Source organism: Liolophura sinensis, chromosome 9 (assembly GCF_032854445.1).
Source record: "Liolophura sinensis isolate JHLJ2023 chromosome 9, CUHK_Ljap_v2, whole genome shotgun sequence".
NCBI lineage: Eukaryota > Metazoa > Mollusca > Polyplacophora > Chitonida > Chitonidae > Liolophura > Liolophura sinensis.
The window spans coordinates 9,362,350-9,375,925 of record NC_088303.1 but is presented as its reverse complement, the minus strand read 5'-3'; the positions used below and the strand labels follow the sequence as shown (position 1 = coordinate 9,375,925).

At 39.5% G+C, this 13,576-nt stretch overlaps 1 protein-coding gene across 2 annotated transcripts; it reads right to left on the bottom strand.

Moving 5' to 3' along the window:
• Window positions 1-1,913: 1,913 nt before the first annotated feature.
• On the bottom strand, window positions 1,914-10,449 carry LOC135475906 (vitelline envelope sperm lysin receptor-like). 2 transcript variants are annotated; one of them, XM_064755861.1, is made up of 10 exons: window positions 10,024-10,449; window positions 9,260-9,305; window positions 8,002-8,038; window positions 7,225-7,412; window positions 6,674-6,828; window positions 5,859-6,013; window positions 4,930-5,005; window positions 3,710-3,863; window positions 2,936-2,993; window positions 1,914-2,282 (listed from the first exon to the last, which is right to left on the bottom strand). In XM_064755861.1, exons 2-10 carry the CDS (start codon window positions 9,290-9,292, stop codon window positions 1,960-1,962), a joined length of 1,179 nt encoding a protein of 392 aa, XP_064611931.1. In that variant the 5' UTR covers window positions 9,293-9,305; window positions 10,024-10,449; the 3' UTR covers window positions 1,914-1,959. The 2 variants fall into 2 exon arrangements, with proteins under 2 accessions (XP_064611931.1, XP_064611932.1); XM_064755862.1 differs by lacking the exon at window positions 10,024-10,449 and having other exon boundaries at window positions 9,260-9,376.
• Between the last annotated feature and the right edge of the window lie 3,127 nt (window positions 10,450-13,576).

Sequence of the window (13,576 nt, the reverse complement as noted above, 5' to 3'; positions counted from 1 at the left end):
ATAGCAATATACCAAAGGGTCCTGCATACAGCGTATACATATCTCGCCTTGTAGCGTTTGTCAGATATTGCGTAAATTGTTATGACTTTAATCTTCGTCCCAAGTTGTTAGTTCAAAAACTAGTTTGTCAAGGATACTCCATCAAACGCCTTCACTCTAAGTTTCTCAATTTTTACAATGAGTATAACACTCTTGTTTGGCGGGTATGGACAGAGCGTTCAGAATCTCTGGCGATCTGCATTGTGATCAACCACATAGACGGCGCTGTTATCCTTATGTACATATCTATCGCGTACATGGTATTTAACAACACAGATGGCGCTGGTTGCCGAGTGTAACCGTCTATCTTGTAGACAGCTTTTATACAGACCACCATGTCATGTGTAAATCAAAGATGACGCCTCTTGTAGTAGGAGATCCTAACATAGTAACGGGAAAGACGTAATCGTCGGTTTCTTTTGAATCACAATGTGTTCGGTTAAGGTCTGTAACGCTAGTCATTTTCGAACTGTATCTAATACCGCTTAACCTGGGGCTAGGGACCGTAAACGCAGCCATGCTCATTACGTCTGCATGATGCCTTTATGAACAGTTGCAATCAAAGTGCGACTGAGATATCTTGTTTAATTGTTATTTGACCCTGGACTAGGAATTTGAAATTTGATATGGAATTCATGGCTGGAATATCAACTGTCTGCCCGGCATCACTGAAAACTGATGACCGCTTCTCTTGTGTGTTACCGGTTTTATTTCCTATTTGTATAATTTATTACATATCTTTGTCTTTGGGAGCTAGTGTTTAACGTTGTTTTGGAAATGGATCTTGTGATTATCGACTGGGAACGCCCTTTACGGACTACGAATGGTATACGAATGTCGGACATGACGCTTATATTTGCTAATCACATTTCTTATCCGCCATTCACTTCAGTCTAGAGGTGGCTTAATAACCACATCTTGTATCGCCATTCATGACGGTCTAGAGGGGACAGCTTATAACCACATCTTGCATCGCCTTTCTCAGCGATCTAGAGGAGACAGCTTATTACCACATCTTGTATCGCCTTTCTCAGTGGTTTAGAGGAGACTGCTTATAACCACATATTGCATCGCCTTTCTCAGTGGTCTAGAGGAGACAGCTTATAACCACATCTTACATCGCCTTTCTCAGTGGTCTAGAGGAGACAGCTTATAACCACATCTTGCATCGCCTTTCTCAGTAGTTTAGAGGAGACAGTTTATAACCACATCTTGCATCGCCTTTCTCAGTGGTCTAGAGGAGACAGTTTATAACCACATCTTAGATCGCCTTTCTCAGTGGTCTAGAGGAGACAGCTTATAACCACATTTCTGCATCGCCTTTCAGCCTAATAGTGATGGTCTAATAACCGAATCTTGTATGGCCACTGTTACATACCGGTTTACACGTGATTTCTTCTGGGCTCTGTCTGGTTTTCAATAAGGACAACAAATCCTCAAGTAGTAATTATCAAACATTTATTTATTTCGCCAGAGAGAGACATTTGGCATACTTCAAATATGTCACGGAGCATTACACAAATGAAATATTAGATAATCAATTTTCGCATTAACGTAATCAGCATGTAGTGTTTCATAATATGTAGCCTGCAATAATGTTTACAGAAATTATAACTTCTAAAGATCTATCAGGCTGATGGTAATAAATCTCACAATGTAAGCATGAAACAAAACGTCAGCGATGAAATACAAAAAACATGGAAATAGTGGTTGGTGCAAACAGTTATACGCACCAAAACTATAACAAAACCACTAATAGGGACCTATAGAAACCAGGTGCGCGCATTAAACGAGTGGAAAGTCAAAAATACAAAATGTCAAAAAGAAAACAAGAACAAAAAAAAAAGAAAAAAAGAAAGAATAAAAAAGGGAAGTGTACATGTAACAGATTGGAGAACATAACAGGTTTGTCGAAGAATATTAGCTCAGCTGGTTTACCACCATGCGTTGGTCAGGGTTTGAAACATCTGAGCGCGGAGAGGAGACCACGAAATACACGGCTAGCACTGTGGCTACCAGACACATGAATACCATGATAATACCCGCTATGGCCGGTAAACTCAGCACAGTCTCTTTCTTAGGGGCTAATTCCCGAGGCTCCTCAAGCTTTTTACTTCCGGTTATGGTCTCAACAGATTGCCAATCTTGTTTGTGTACCTGGACATCTCCCTCCACCAGCTTGGATTCAGCATTCGCGATGATTGTACTGGAGGTGGCAGTATACACAGTTCTGTTACTGAAACCTGATTTGAAAAATCATAAAATTGTGTTAGGCGATTCCTATGACGCCCATAATATTTCCATCGCTAAACAGGACATTTCTATACATGTAGCAGTGAATGTGTTAAATTAAATTTCTGTGCGCATTTTATGTTCTGCTTTGAAAAAATTGACTTCTGTTAAGCCGACCTTTTCATATTTACAGGCAATTTGCCGCCTGGTAGAAATTACCCTTGTACCTCTCACACTGTTATCAGTGCTGTCAATCTCGGTCGTTGAAATGCAGTTCTCAAGTATACATTCAGCTACAAAACCATACAATACGAATACGACATTCACCATTTCACGTTGTATTTTAGAGGCTTTGGCAGTTTTACTTAATGATAGTGTTTCAGATTTTCAGAGCGCAGAGTAATCTTTTAGCATTACTTTCAAACCTGACACTATATAATGATACAGTAAATATTTCTTTCAATTATGGAAATCTTCAGTGCTAACCTCAGTGAGCAAAGTGACCATCAAATAAAACATTTACCATGCAAAGGAACGTAATTATATCAGAAGGTTTAAGAACCGATGGGATTCGTGAAGATACAAGGCAGGGCTCGTGAACACGCAGCATTTTTCGTACAGATTTCCACACAAAAAATCTCGAAACCAGTGTGCACTGACTTACCTTTAAGAAGCATTTCTGACATGGATCTCCGTTTCCGAACGTTCGTGCTACAAGAATCCTGAAATTCAAACCAGCGATTTATTTTATAAGCCTTCCTAATGCACACGGAAGCGTGATATGCTTTTAACGATAGTCATCCTTAATGAAGTGGTTATGTATGGATCTGAATGTTTAATGTCAGGAGGGAAAAAGAAATGTTCACTTGTACAATGGAAGGCACTAGAGGCACAACCACAATACCCGGAGTAAACAATGTCCTTTGTTAAGTTATACTGGTGAACCCTATCAGATGTCACATATGCCTTACTGGTGGAAGGTAAGTGGCCACAAGTTAACTTCAGTGAAAACCACACAAGACAGCACCGACGACCACTAACTGTCAACAAGGCTTCAAAAGTAATGGAATACTACAAAACCCCTTGTCCTAGAATAGATTGGAAGACAACACTGATCTGGCAAGCAACTTAACCACTTGGCCAGGGCCAGCGCATGTATCAAATTAATTTATTTCATTGGATAGGTGTTTTATGCCGTTCTCAAAATATTTCCCTTATAAACGGCCACTAGCATTATGGTGGGAGGAAACCGGACAGAACCCGGTGGAAAGCCACTACCATCCCCTGGAAGTTGTCAGACCTTACAACCGAGGTGGAACTATAACAGCGATCGCACTGGTGTGGGGGGGGGGGGGGGGGTCCTGAGTCATTGTACCGTGAATGTCTCTGTAGAAGTGAGCTTTTCTCACGACTAGGTCTTACTTTTTCAGGTACTTACCCCGTCACACACACTCTCACAAATGGTAAAGTTACAAGAGAATGTGATTCTGGGGGAACCTTGGAGACGGAATGCCCGGAAGTAAGGACTATAAACCTTATTCCTGTGTGTAAGGAATCCTATTTTGCGGGGGATGATCAAGCCGTCGCCACACCTGTGAAAAGCATTAGGTCACTGAGTTATGCTTTTATTTATTTATTTTTTTGATGTATTACGCCATACTCAAGAATATTTCACTTATACGACAGCAATCAGGGTTATAATACGAGGAAAGATTGCAGAACCTGACGTAAACCAACGATCATGCGCAGGTTGCTGAAAGACCACTGAGTTATGATAACAGAAACGTAAATATTGATAACATATGAAAAACGTCACTATCTAGGAGACAATTCTAACATGACTGAAATATCAGACAAGAATCATTCGTAAATAGCCTATGAATAAAGAAATGTAGATACTACCTATGACCATCCAAAGGTTTTGCACTAATTCAGGGAACAAAAATTAAAGTCCCAGTATACTCAGTATATTGATGTGTAACAGATGACGAACGCTAGTACCTGGGAAGCGATTCTAACCTGAATGAAATATGAAACAAGAGCCATTCGCAGATAGTATATTCCCGAATAACGTAATTCTTTAAATGGGACATGCTTGTGCAGAAAATACTCCAGACCACTATCGTATTTTATAATATCTAGACTACCTCTAAACCTGTACAGACCATAAATTAAAAAAATGTGCTTATGTTTCAGATATAGGTTCATATACGTGAACAACAGTTGGGTTCACAGGCCCTTTACAAAGGGAAGCAAACGTTCTAACGGAGGAGGAAAGGGAAAAGAGATGGGCAAACAAAAAGACAATCAAGAGACATACACCCAGACGGACAGGCTGCCACAACTGTTAGATAATCTAATTACACCTAGATCCATGCAATAAAGATGTCCCAGTCAAAACAGAGAAGACAAACGAAATCCAATTCTTACATCCTCAGCATAGAGGGCTCTACCATTTGTTCTTTAATGCCAATGGTCAAATAACATTTAGATGTTTTAGTATAATACTACTCATGAGGTTTTTCCAACACGTTTACTTTCACAAAATATACAGAATAAAGCGGCTTTTTTCCCCTGAAGCAGGAATATTGGCTAGCAATTTGTCTATGCTGGGGATCGGAGTTCGTGGTTAGTATTTCCCAAGAAATCGAAACTTACCCTGCTACAAGGATGGAGTATGTGCTGATATCATTTCGAGCCACACAGCTTACAGGTTGGAAGCCAGATAAAGTTTCTGAAAATGTTTATGTATTTATTTGATTATAGTTTAGCGGTATACCGTTTTTTCCCATTATACAATGGCGGTAGGAAACCGAAATGTCCGGGGATAAACAACCGACTTTCGGCAAGTTACTGACGAACTTTCCCATATGTAATGTACAAATATACGACCATATTGATGGCAGACAAACAAATACTTGGCCTTCAACATGCTTAAATCCTGTGGAAAACAGCACACGAGCGTCCTCCACCGTTAATTATTACCAAGGCCCCACAACCAGTGGCAACGACTGAAGCCTCGGAGAATAAATTCTTATATCATGCAGAAACACACAACATGCATTACACAATGTTTCTCTTCATGATGTGTAAATATTCTTCATCAACAGTTCTGACTGCGGCTGTTGAGTGAATACAAGCATAGAGCAGAAAGCAAATCCCAGCACGATGCGGTTGCATCATATTAACCGTGTTCTAATCAGACTGTCACAACTTGGCCACCAACTGAACAAAGCCAATTACAAATCCCCTGTTAAAGGCACAGACACACCCTCGCGCCCATACAAACATGCCCCCAAGTGAGTTACTGAAGGGGTTGACTGAACATATTAGCGGCACACACACCAGCTTTTAGCGTATTAAGATCATCCATAGTCTCCAAACCCTATAAACGACTACCTACAACGTTGGCTGCTCACCTGGCTGATGACCAGATCAAAAGCCAGTACCTAAAGCGTTGCGTCATCTATAAAATTACAGAAGACATAATTAGACGTATGTACGTGTTTTCCACTTTTAGTGTACTGTGATAAAACTGCGTGTGTCCCACTAACAGTTTAACATATGGTGAGTACATTTCATCTTACCCGACAAGTCTCTTGCATACAACCGAATTTTTCGTCCAATATCAATGCTTCCCTCGTGTATCGTTTCATCCAATACGTCCATAACGTGCAGATCGATATTCACGCTTTTATTCTTCGGCCCGACCAATTCCTGAACTTCTTGCGCTGCCATAATCCTAACATAAAATACACAACAGTAGTGACCATATACGGATTGATATATGTGGCTAAATCATGGAAAATTTAAAACCCATTACACATTACACAAAGGCTATAACATTAAAAAATAAGCGTAAATATTGTTTTCTAGTAAGATGCTGTCCAGTAAGATGCTGTCCAGTAACATACATTTTTTGGATTCAGAAGCAGAGAAATAGCTTATTAACTTGCTTGAGCGATCTACCTTTAACTACGTCCTAACACACTAAGATGCTTATAATGGAACTTACCGTGTAAAATACAGAAACAATATCTGAGAGTGGCGTTACCCAGAAAGCCATCACGGAATACAATTAGTCATGTTGAGCACAGGAAAAGAAAATACTGTACAAAAGGAGCTTCATGTTACGCGACATGAAATGGTTTTCTTACGCATACGAATTCAATGCCGTTAAATATACTTTGTGTGAAACTGAAGTGTTCAATCAGAGGCATGCGATTCCAATGATTTCACTGTGTAATGACACTACTCAACACAAATATGTAATATTTGTCGCCGTGGATAAGTCAGTTCTCTGTCTTAAGTATGGTTTCATCTAACAGGTTTGGTGGATCTCTCTACATGTACATATTCTGTAGCCCACAATAAGCCCTTTCATATTTTGATATGTACTCACGCATCTTTAACCGTCTCCATTCCTGAAAGTGCGTTGCCGTACTGATCATAGGCACACGACAGAGTTTCCACGTCTGTTGAGGTTATAACCTCGGCGTCCTGTTCTCCCCATCCGTATTCAACGTCTAATGTAAAAGTATTGCTGCCGGATTTTTGCTGGACGAACAAAATATATGGCATACATTATGAACACAGAAATGAAAAGCAGCCGGACACTGTCGCCATTGCATTAATGTATTTGATTTAGTCCATTACGTGCCACTCGACAACATTCTTGGCATGATTTTGAAAACCAGCCACATATCGCCAGCTATGTGACAAACTTCCTGGCAAAAGGGCGCAGTCTATCTAGCACGAGCTGAATTCCGGTACATCTACCCACTGGTTGAGAGGGAGTGGTCTAGAGAGAGAGAGTTACACCTTAGATGACAGAGTCAGGTGAGGTTTATACGTATCAATATGGAGCTTGCTGGTCCAGTACCCGAAGTGTTCGTTTGGACATTATGTTGTTTTATTTTCATCCACTTCACGTATGGATAGAAAAAAACTTACATATACTTGGCAGCCAAATCCTGAGTAGTCTACATCAAAAGAGCCGACAAGAATGTGCGTAATGCCATCGTCATCTGGGGTGAAAATCTTGCGGCCATTTTTACACCTGGCTTCAGCGTAAGCGGGGACATCAGCGGTCAGTCTGAACACCGGATTTCCGGATGTTGTGGCCGGACATTCCTGTGTTACTGCAGGATAAAAGTACTGAGAAAATAACTCACTTGGCCATTTTTTGGTCAAATTCAACACTGTAAAATGTAGGTACACGTGTTTTGGCCGCCATTCTAGAGGGCGTTTATCTGTAACATACAGGTGAAAAAGTGCGAACTAAAAGTGCAATACTGGTCGGGATTTTTTAGCTACTGGTACATAAAATGACTAGATAAGTGGTTTTTCTTCTTACCAAGCCAAAGGAAATTGGTTTGGGTAAATCGGATATGCGATATTTCCTAGTTAAGACTGAATTTTATCACACTCTCCACCGAAAAATTAACAGATGTTTTGAACGGTTCATTCCAGTGCTGAGATTACAAGAGGTGTTGGGCGACAGACTAAAATTAGTGGGCAGTATCACATACGACTCAGAGGGCGACAAAATTTGGGAATACAAGACATTCAGTTTCAAAGCTGGACAATGCTTTTTGAGTTTTGGAAGTAAAGACCACTCTCGGTAATGCTTCATTTTTGAATAGAGGCAACCTCTTTTCATACGGTTAGATATTGGGACTGAGAGACATTCATCTGAGAAAACATCCAGACTAGTTGAGCATTACTCACATGTAACTATCTTGTCATCAGCAACACATGAAGCAATCTGAAAGTACACACGGCAGTGAATAAAGGTTACAAGATTGGAAGTATAAACACTGTTTATGACCCAAAATGATTTGTTCAATGTGACTGGACTAGATATTGTAATAAAGGTAGATTTTGCACTCCTGATAGAATAGAAAATGGAGACATCTATTCCTTGGAAGTTTATGCAATTCAAACAAAAGAAAAAGGATCTCTCACCTCGTAAAAAAGCAAAACAAAACAAACCTAAAACAAGCTCTTTGCATTATTTCCTTTCTCCCCGGATAACCAAGTCGGTTAATATTTGGGAAACTTTAACGGCAAAATGAGAACAGGACATGAGACTATGTCGAATAGTGTTTCTGTAGCCACATCTTTCCGGGATCAGTTCTTTCAGGGGAGAAACCCTTTATGGGAAGCTTTCACCTCCCCCAATCTGCGCATGTGCCAACCGTGTGCTTATCTCTCACAAATCTATGAAGGAAGCGCGATAAGACTTGCTTTAAGGAACGCAATTTCTATTGGCCAGTGTTGTGTATTTGGAGTGACACGTGTTACCTAACCAAGTTTTCTTTTACGAGAGATTTCATCAACCAGTGCCAAAAAAACAGCACTGCTGCATCTCGAAGTTCGGGGCAGGGATGTTGGAGGGAGGTTTTATTTGGTAGTCTGACATTTATTTATTTAAATACTTTTTGCTTGCTAAAAAAATATCCCACCCGATCTTTCTTTCTGGAGATTTTCTTTTCATTGGGTCTGCTTATAGAACAGAAAAACTCCGACTGCAAAAGTGAAATAAAATTTAATTAAAAAAAGCACAGTTCAGAAAAAAACCGCCATGTCCGTTTTACGGCTCCGTACAAACGAGACCCGTGTGAAACTTTTGTTTTTAGCAACAAAATTGTAAGCTTTATGAATCCGAGCTGAGAGCTAAACTAAATCGGTGACTTGATTGGTTACGGTCTAGTAATCTTTGCATAAAAACCCATAGCATGGCAAACCATTAACTTATATTTAACTGACTAGACCATGACTTAATTATAATAAGCTAAAAGAATATATGAAAAATTTATCCAATATTAGATAAAGGCACAGTTTAGCTTTGCTAAAATATTTGTATAGTTATAAAGTTATAGTTATAGTTATATTACAAATACTATTTGTAATAGTATTTGTATAAGACTATAGTGGGTGTACCATTGTGTATATTATCCACATATGTGAGGGCAAAATGTCTTACCATAAGGAGATAGCTGTATAGGAAAATATCCATAGTGAAATAAAATCTGAAAAGAAAACAACCCTAGGATACATTAAGATGTGCGTGTTGTATAGTAAAATAACATTACGTTATTAAGGCCATAGTAAAGTGCACAAATTTTCCAGCCATTCGATATAGGAACCCCATTTACCTACACCAGTACATGTAGTTGCATTACCCGTTTCGAACATGGAATACTTGTATATCAACACTGGGGTGCAACGTATCATTTAAAAGCAATTACCTAACACGCCACTTTACTATGACCCTAATCTTATCAAGTACCCTTAGCCAAAGTGACAAATAAAAAATTTAAAATGGTGAACCGACTCTCTCCACCTATCCTTATCCATCCAAGTCAATTTAATGTACAAAAGATGACTTTCGACAATTTTCTGTTAAATTGCTTCACCTTGACGTGTTTTAAGATGGACAAGACTTATTTCGCAAGAAGTGACCTATACGGATTTACTTGTTCTTTATTAAGTGGGCCAGGTCTATAGAACATCAAAACAATGTGAACCATATCCATAGTGCATTGGGACAAGGTATATTTATAACGCAGCAAACAATACAGGGCTTGGGATGTCTACAGGCAGCCTTTGGGCTTTTGTAAACACTAGGCCCATGACTAGGATTCCGGGCCCATAGATGCCAAATCGAGATCAGAAGAAAGGCTTTGTCGTCTTGTTATGTGTAGTGTACAGAGCAGCACATAGTTCTCAAACATTGGTGATACTTACAAGGAAAACCAAAATATCCAACAAAAATGAGGGTTAACAAGAGATCAACACAGGACCCGTTCTCCTGACAAAATGTGAGTTTAGCCGTTATTAGCCCACGCCCACACCGGTACGCGGAACAGTTCATAACGTCTCACAGGGGTGTTTTCATCAGAATGTTTTGGCTTAGTTCCCGATTGGACCAGACAATGGCATGGCCTGCTGGAATTGCGCGAACGCAAAACCACTGAAAACAAGACAAAAATGAGGTTTAATAATAATGTAAAAATAATCATATTTGTTGTAAGAATTTTTTTGAGTGCGACATGTTGACAGCAACAGCGTTTGTATCAAGTTGTATTGTCTCAAGTTTGCCCCCTCAAATTTGTGCAATTTAATTCGGAGCTTTGGAATACTCCGGAAAGAAATGATTGTTGAACTGACCTATGAACAAATACTTGCTTTGGTCAAAACTTTCTGACATCTGATTGTCGTGTGGTACGTATGGGGCAAACTATATGTCTGCAACAGCGCTATCAGATGCAGGCTTAGTGCTCAGTTCATATAACGTGAACGTCCTTCGTATAACACGTCATAAAGAATTCAGACTCGAGGCTTCCCACATGTATGGAACTCTTCATTGTTATAAAGCCCAAGTTTGTAAGCGGTCTCCACAAAGATAGCACTCGCATACTGTGTATCTCACAAATGACAAATCACACTAATTTCCTGAACACTCAAGCTTTACATACACTAGAGTTTGTTTTAACCGCATGTTGGTGCAGGGTATTGCAAAACAAATTACTCTCCACGCCCATTGTCCAGCATGCCACTTGGGTTTGAATAATTATGTCACCCGAGGTAATAAGTTCTTGGTGTTGAATGAATGAATGATTATCTCTTAACGCCTCTTGGTGTCGAGACTAGTCTAATCGAGTGTAACATTTTCATGTAGTAGAAAAAGTATTCTAACTGCATTTTCCTTGCAATAATACAGACGTACAGTATATCAGTGTGTAGAGCTTGTGTTGTTACGTGTCACTAAAGCAAATTTGGCAGCAGATATGACTGATTTTACAGACAGCTGAATATAAGCAGTCTACTGGTATCTGACCTGAAACATAGCTGCTGTTTAGCTTGAAAATTGATCAGCAGGTAGGTAAACTGCTGCACTGCATTTTAGTCCATTTAACAATCTTTGTCGGTTAGTTTTGCGTAAAATGCGTTTAGAAACCTGTTGTATTCAGCGAGCTGACCTCTGTCGTATAAGTGAAATATTCCTGAGTGCGGTGTAGAACACCAATGAAGTAAATCAAATAAATATTCAGCGACAACGCCATCAGTGACAATGCTCAGTTAACAGGTAGCTATGGCGGCGGCCTACGTGCCTGTTCACAAAGAAAATATTTGGCTATCTACTAAATCCTTTGTCTTACATTTGGAACGATAACCCATGCAAAACTCCTGGGAGGCTAGAAGAAAAAATCCAGCTTTAAAATGTCACCAGCCCCATTTTCAAAGGTTTATCAATATTGTCGATTTAAGAAAATCGAAATAAATCAGCTCCTATCAGCAAATTAAGTTCTTCAAGGCTCACAAACCAGCAAAACGCCTCTGTTGTTCTGGTGTCGCTTTGACTGTTGTGACAGTTAAATCAACCTGGATTACTACCAATCAGATTGCTTCAGAGGGATTTGTGTAAAAGGTCGAACGTGTTAACGTCCAGACTTTAAATATTTTTAACATTCTTTGTGAACTTTTTACACTATCTTTAAGCATTTGTATGCTATGTGACGGTATTTAGAGCTATTGCATTTTAATAATACCGTCCGGTATCATTGGAAGAATAACTTAAAATGGAATTTTTTTCCATTCACGCCTGCAGGAAAGACTGATACAGTGTAATTCATGAAACAGGTGGCAGTGATGACTTACACGTGGTCTGACTTTGAGTCGAATCAGTTAACAAATATAACTGTTCAAAATCAGCAAAATTCCGATCTTTCCTTGAACTTTGTAAAGTGCATGCAATATGCACAAAAGAGCGTATTCAGGTAGAACAGAACTGTGTTTTTATACATTGATACATAGTAATCATTGATGGAGAATGGCATCGTTGTAACTCTATGAAACATTGGGTTGAAGCAAAATACTTTCTCCAACTGAACCAAAAGCCCTCAAATAGAGTTTTTCTGTTTTAACATGCTAATAACAACGCGAGTGTTACGTTAAGTTCCGAACCATTTTTTTGCGAAGCATATGTTAAAAGCCGTGTGTACTGACAGCTTGGAAGCCGTTAAACTGCACGCAATTCTCGTTTATCTTGGTATCGGTGTGAGAGAAGGTATATGTATATGGAATACTTTGGTGGAACTCCGGTGATCTGTAACTCAACGTTACGTGGGACCAGCCAATCGTCTGACACTGGCTATGTACAAGAAAGCCACCACGTAGATGTTCAGAAGTAACTATGTACAAGTGCATGTAGATTACACAATGAATCCAATAATTATATACAAGAATCTCATAACGTTTAGTTTAACTGTGTGAAATGGGCCATTTACAGGTACAACATAGTCCATGCTAAAATGTCTGAATACATATCATTACGTAATAAAGTTTCTCACCAGATATATGTTTAGAATGTAACTGGTTTCAATTGCTCGATCACTGTTTAATGCCATAACTTCGGAATTTTTCACTTGTACGATATCGGCCAGTTAGATGAGCAGAGGAAACCGGATGCTCAGGGGGTAAACCACGGGCCTTTGGCAAGAGATGTGCATATTGGTGATAGACAAGTGGCCTTCAACGAATATTAGCCTGTGCAAACGGCCACAAAAATAATGTGTACCATCACACACCTCTCTGAATTAAAATGTATGTTTGAATCCGTCTGTGTTTGTACAGCTAGTACCAGTGAGATTAGGGTTTGGTTCTACTCGTTACAACAACCATTTGTTATTAAAGTAGATACGACCTGCAGATGCAACACATTTGACGTGCGCGGCGTAGGGAATGCCTGTAGTGTATTACTCCACCGACCTCAACTTTATGTGTTGATCTGATAGAATTCTTAATACCGAGCGCCAAAAAATACGGATGTCATTTATTTTTGTTTTTTGATCGGTGTTTTAGGCTGTACTCAAGAAAATTTCACTTATATGACGGCGGACAGCATTATGGTTGGAGTGAACCTGGAAGAATCTAGGGAAACCCACGACCATCTGGTTGTTGCCAGACACATACAGTAAACCAATGTCAAGCAGGAAACATAGCTCACAAGCTGCCGTGAGCAAATAACTTACGTAACTTCTCATTTGACGGCAGCTTGCTGAGCTTAACCTGTGTACCAACTTGATAGAAGTCAGGATTTTCACATGAAAGCCATCTGAACGAATCTAAACGCGAACCAAGACCATTGCTCACAGGACACTGAACACCAGAGATTTTCAGCAATTCCGAAACTGAGAGAGACATAATTGTTTTTCATCTGCTGAAAAGTTGGCGAATATTTTCTAGATCCATTGGCATGTGCCTACTAGACAAGATAGCTGAAGAAATATCAACACAT

Bases quoted from the DNA above. Each gene is read 5' to 3' on its own strand.
- LOC135475906 (XM_064755861.1), bottom strand. From the start codon at position 9,292: ATGGATATTTTCCTATACAGCTATCTCCTTATG. The intron at 7,413-8,001 runs GTGAGTAATGCT...TTTATCCTGCAG, and splicing joins TGATGACAAGATAGTTACAT to TAACACAGGAATGTCCGGCC. The intron at 6,014-6,673 runs GTGAGTACATAT...ATTTTATGTTAG, and splicing joins ATGGAGACGGTTAAAGATGC to GATTATGGCAGCGCAAGAAG.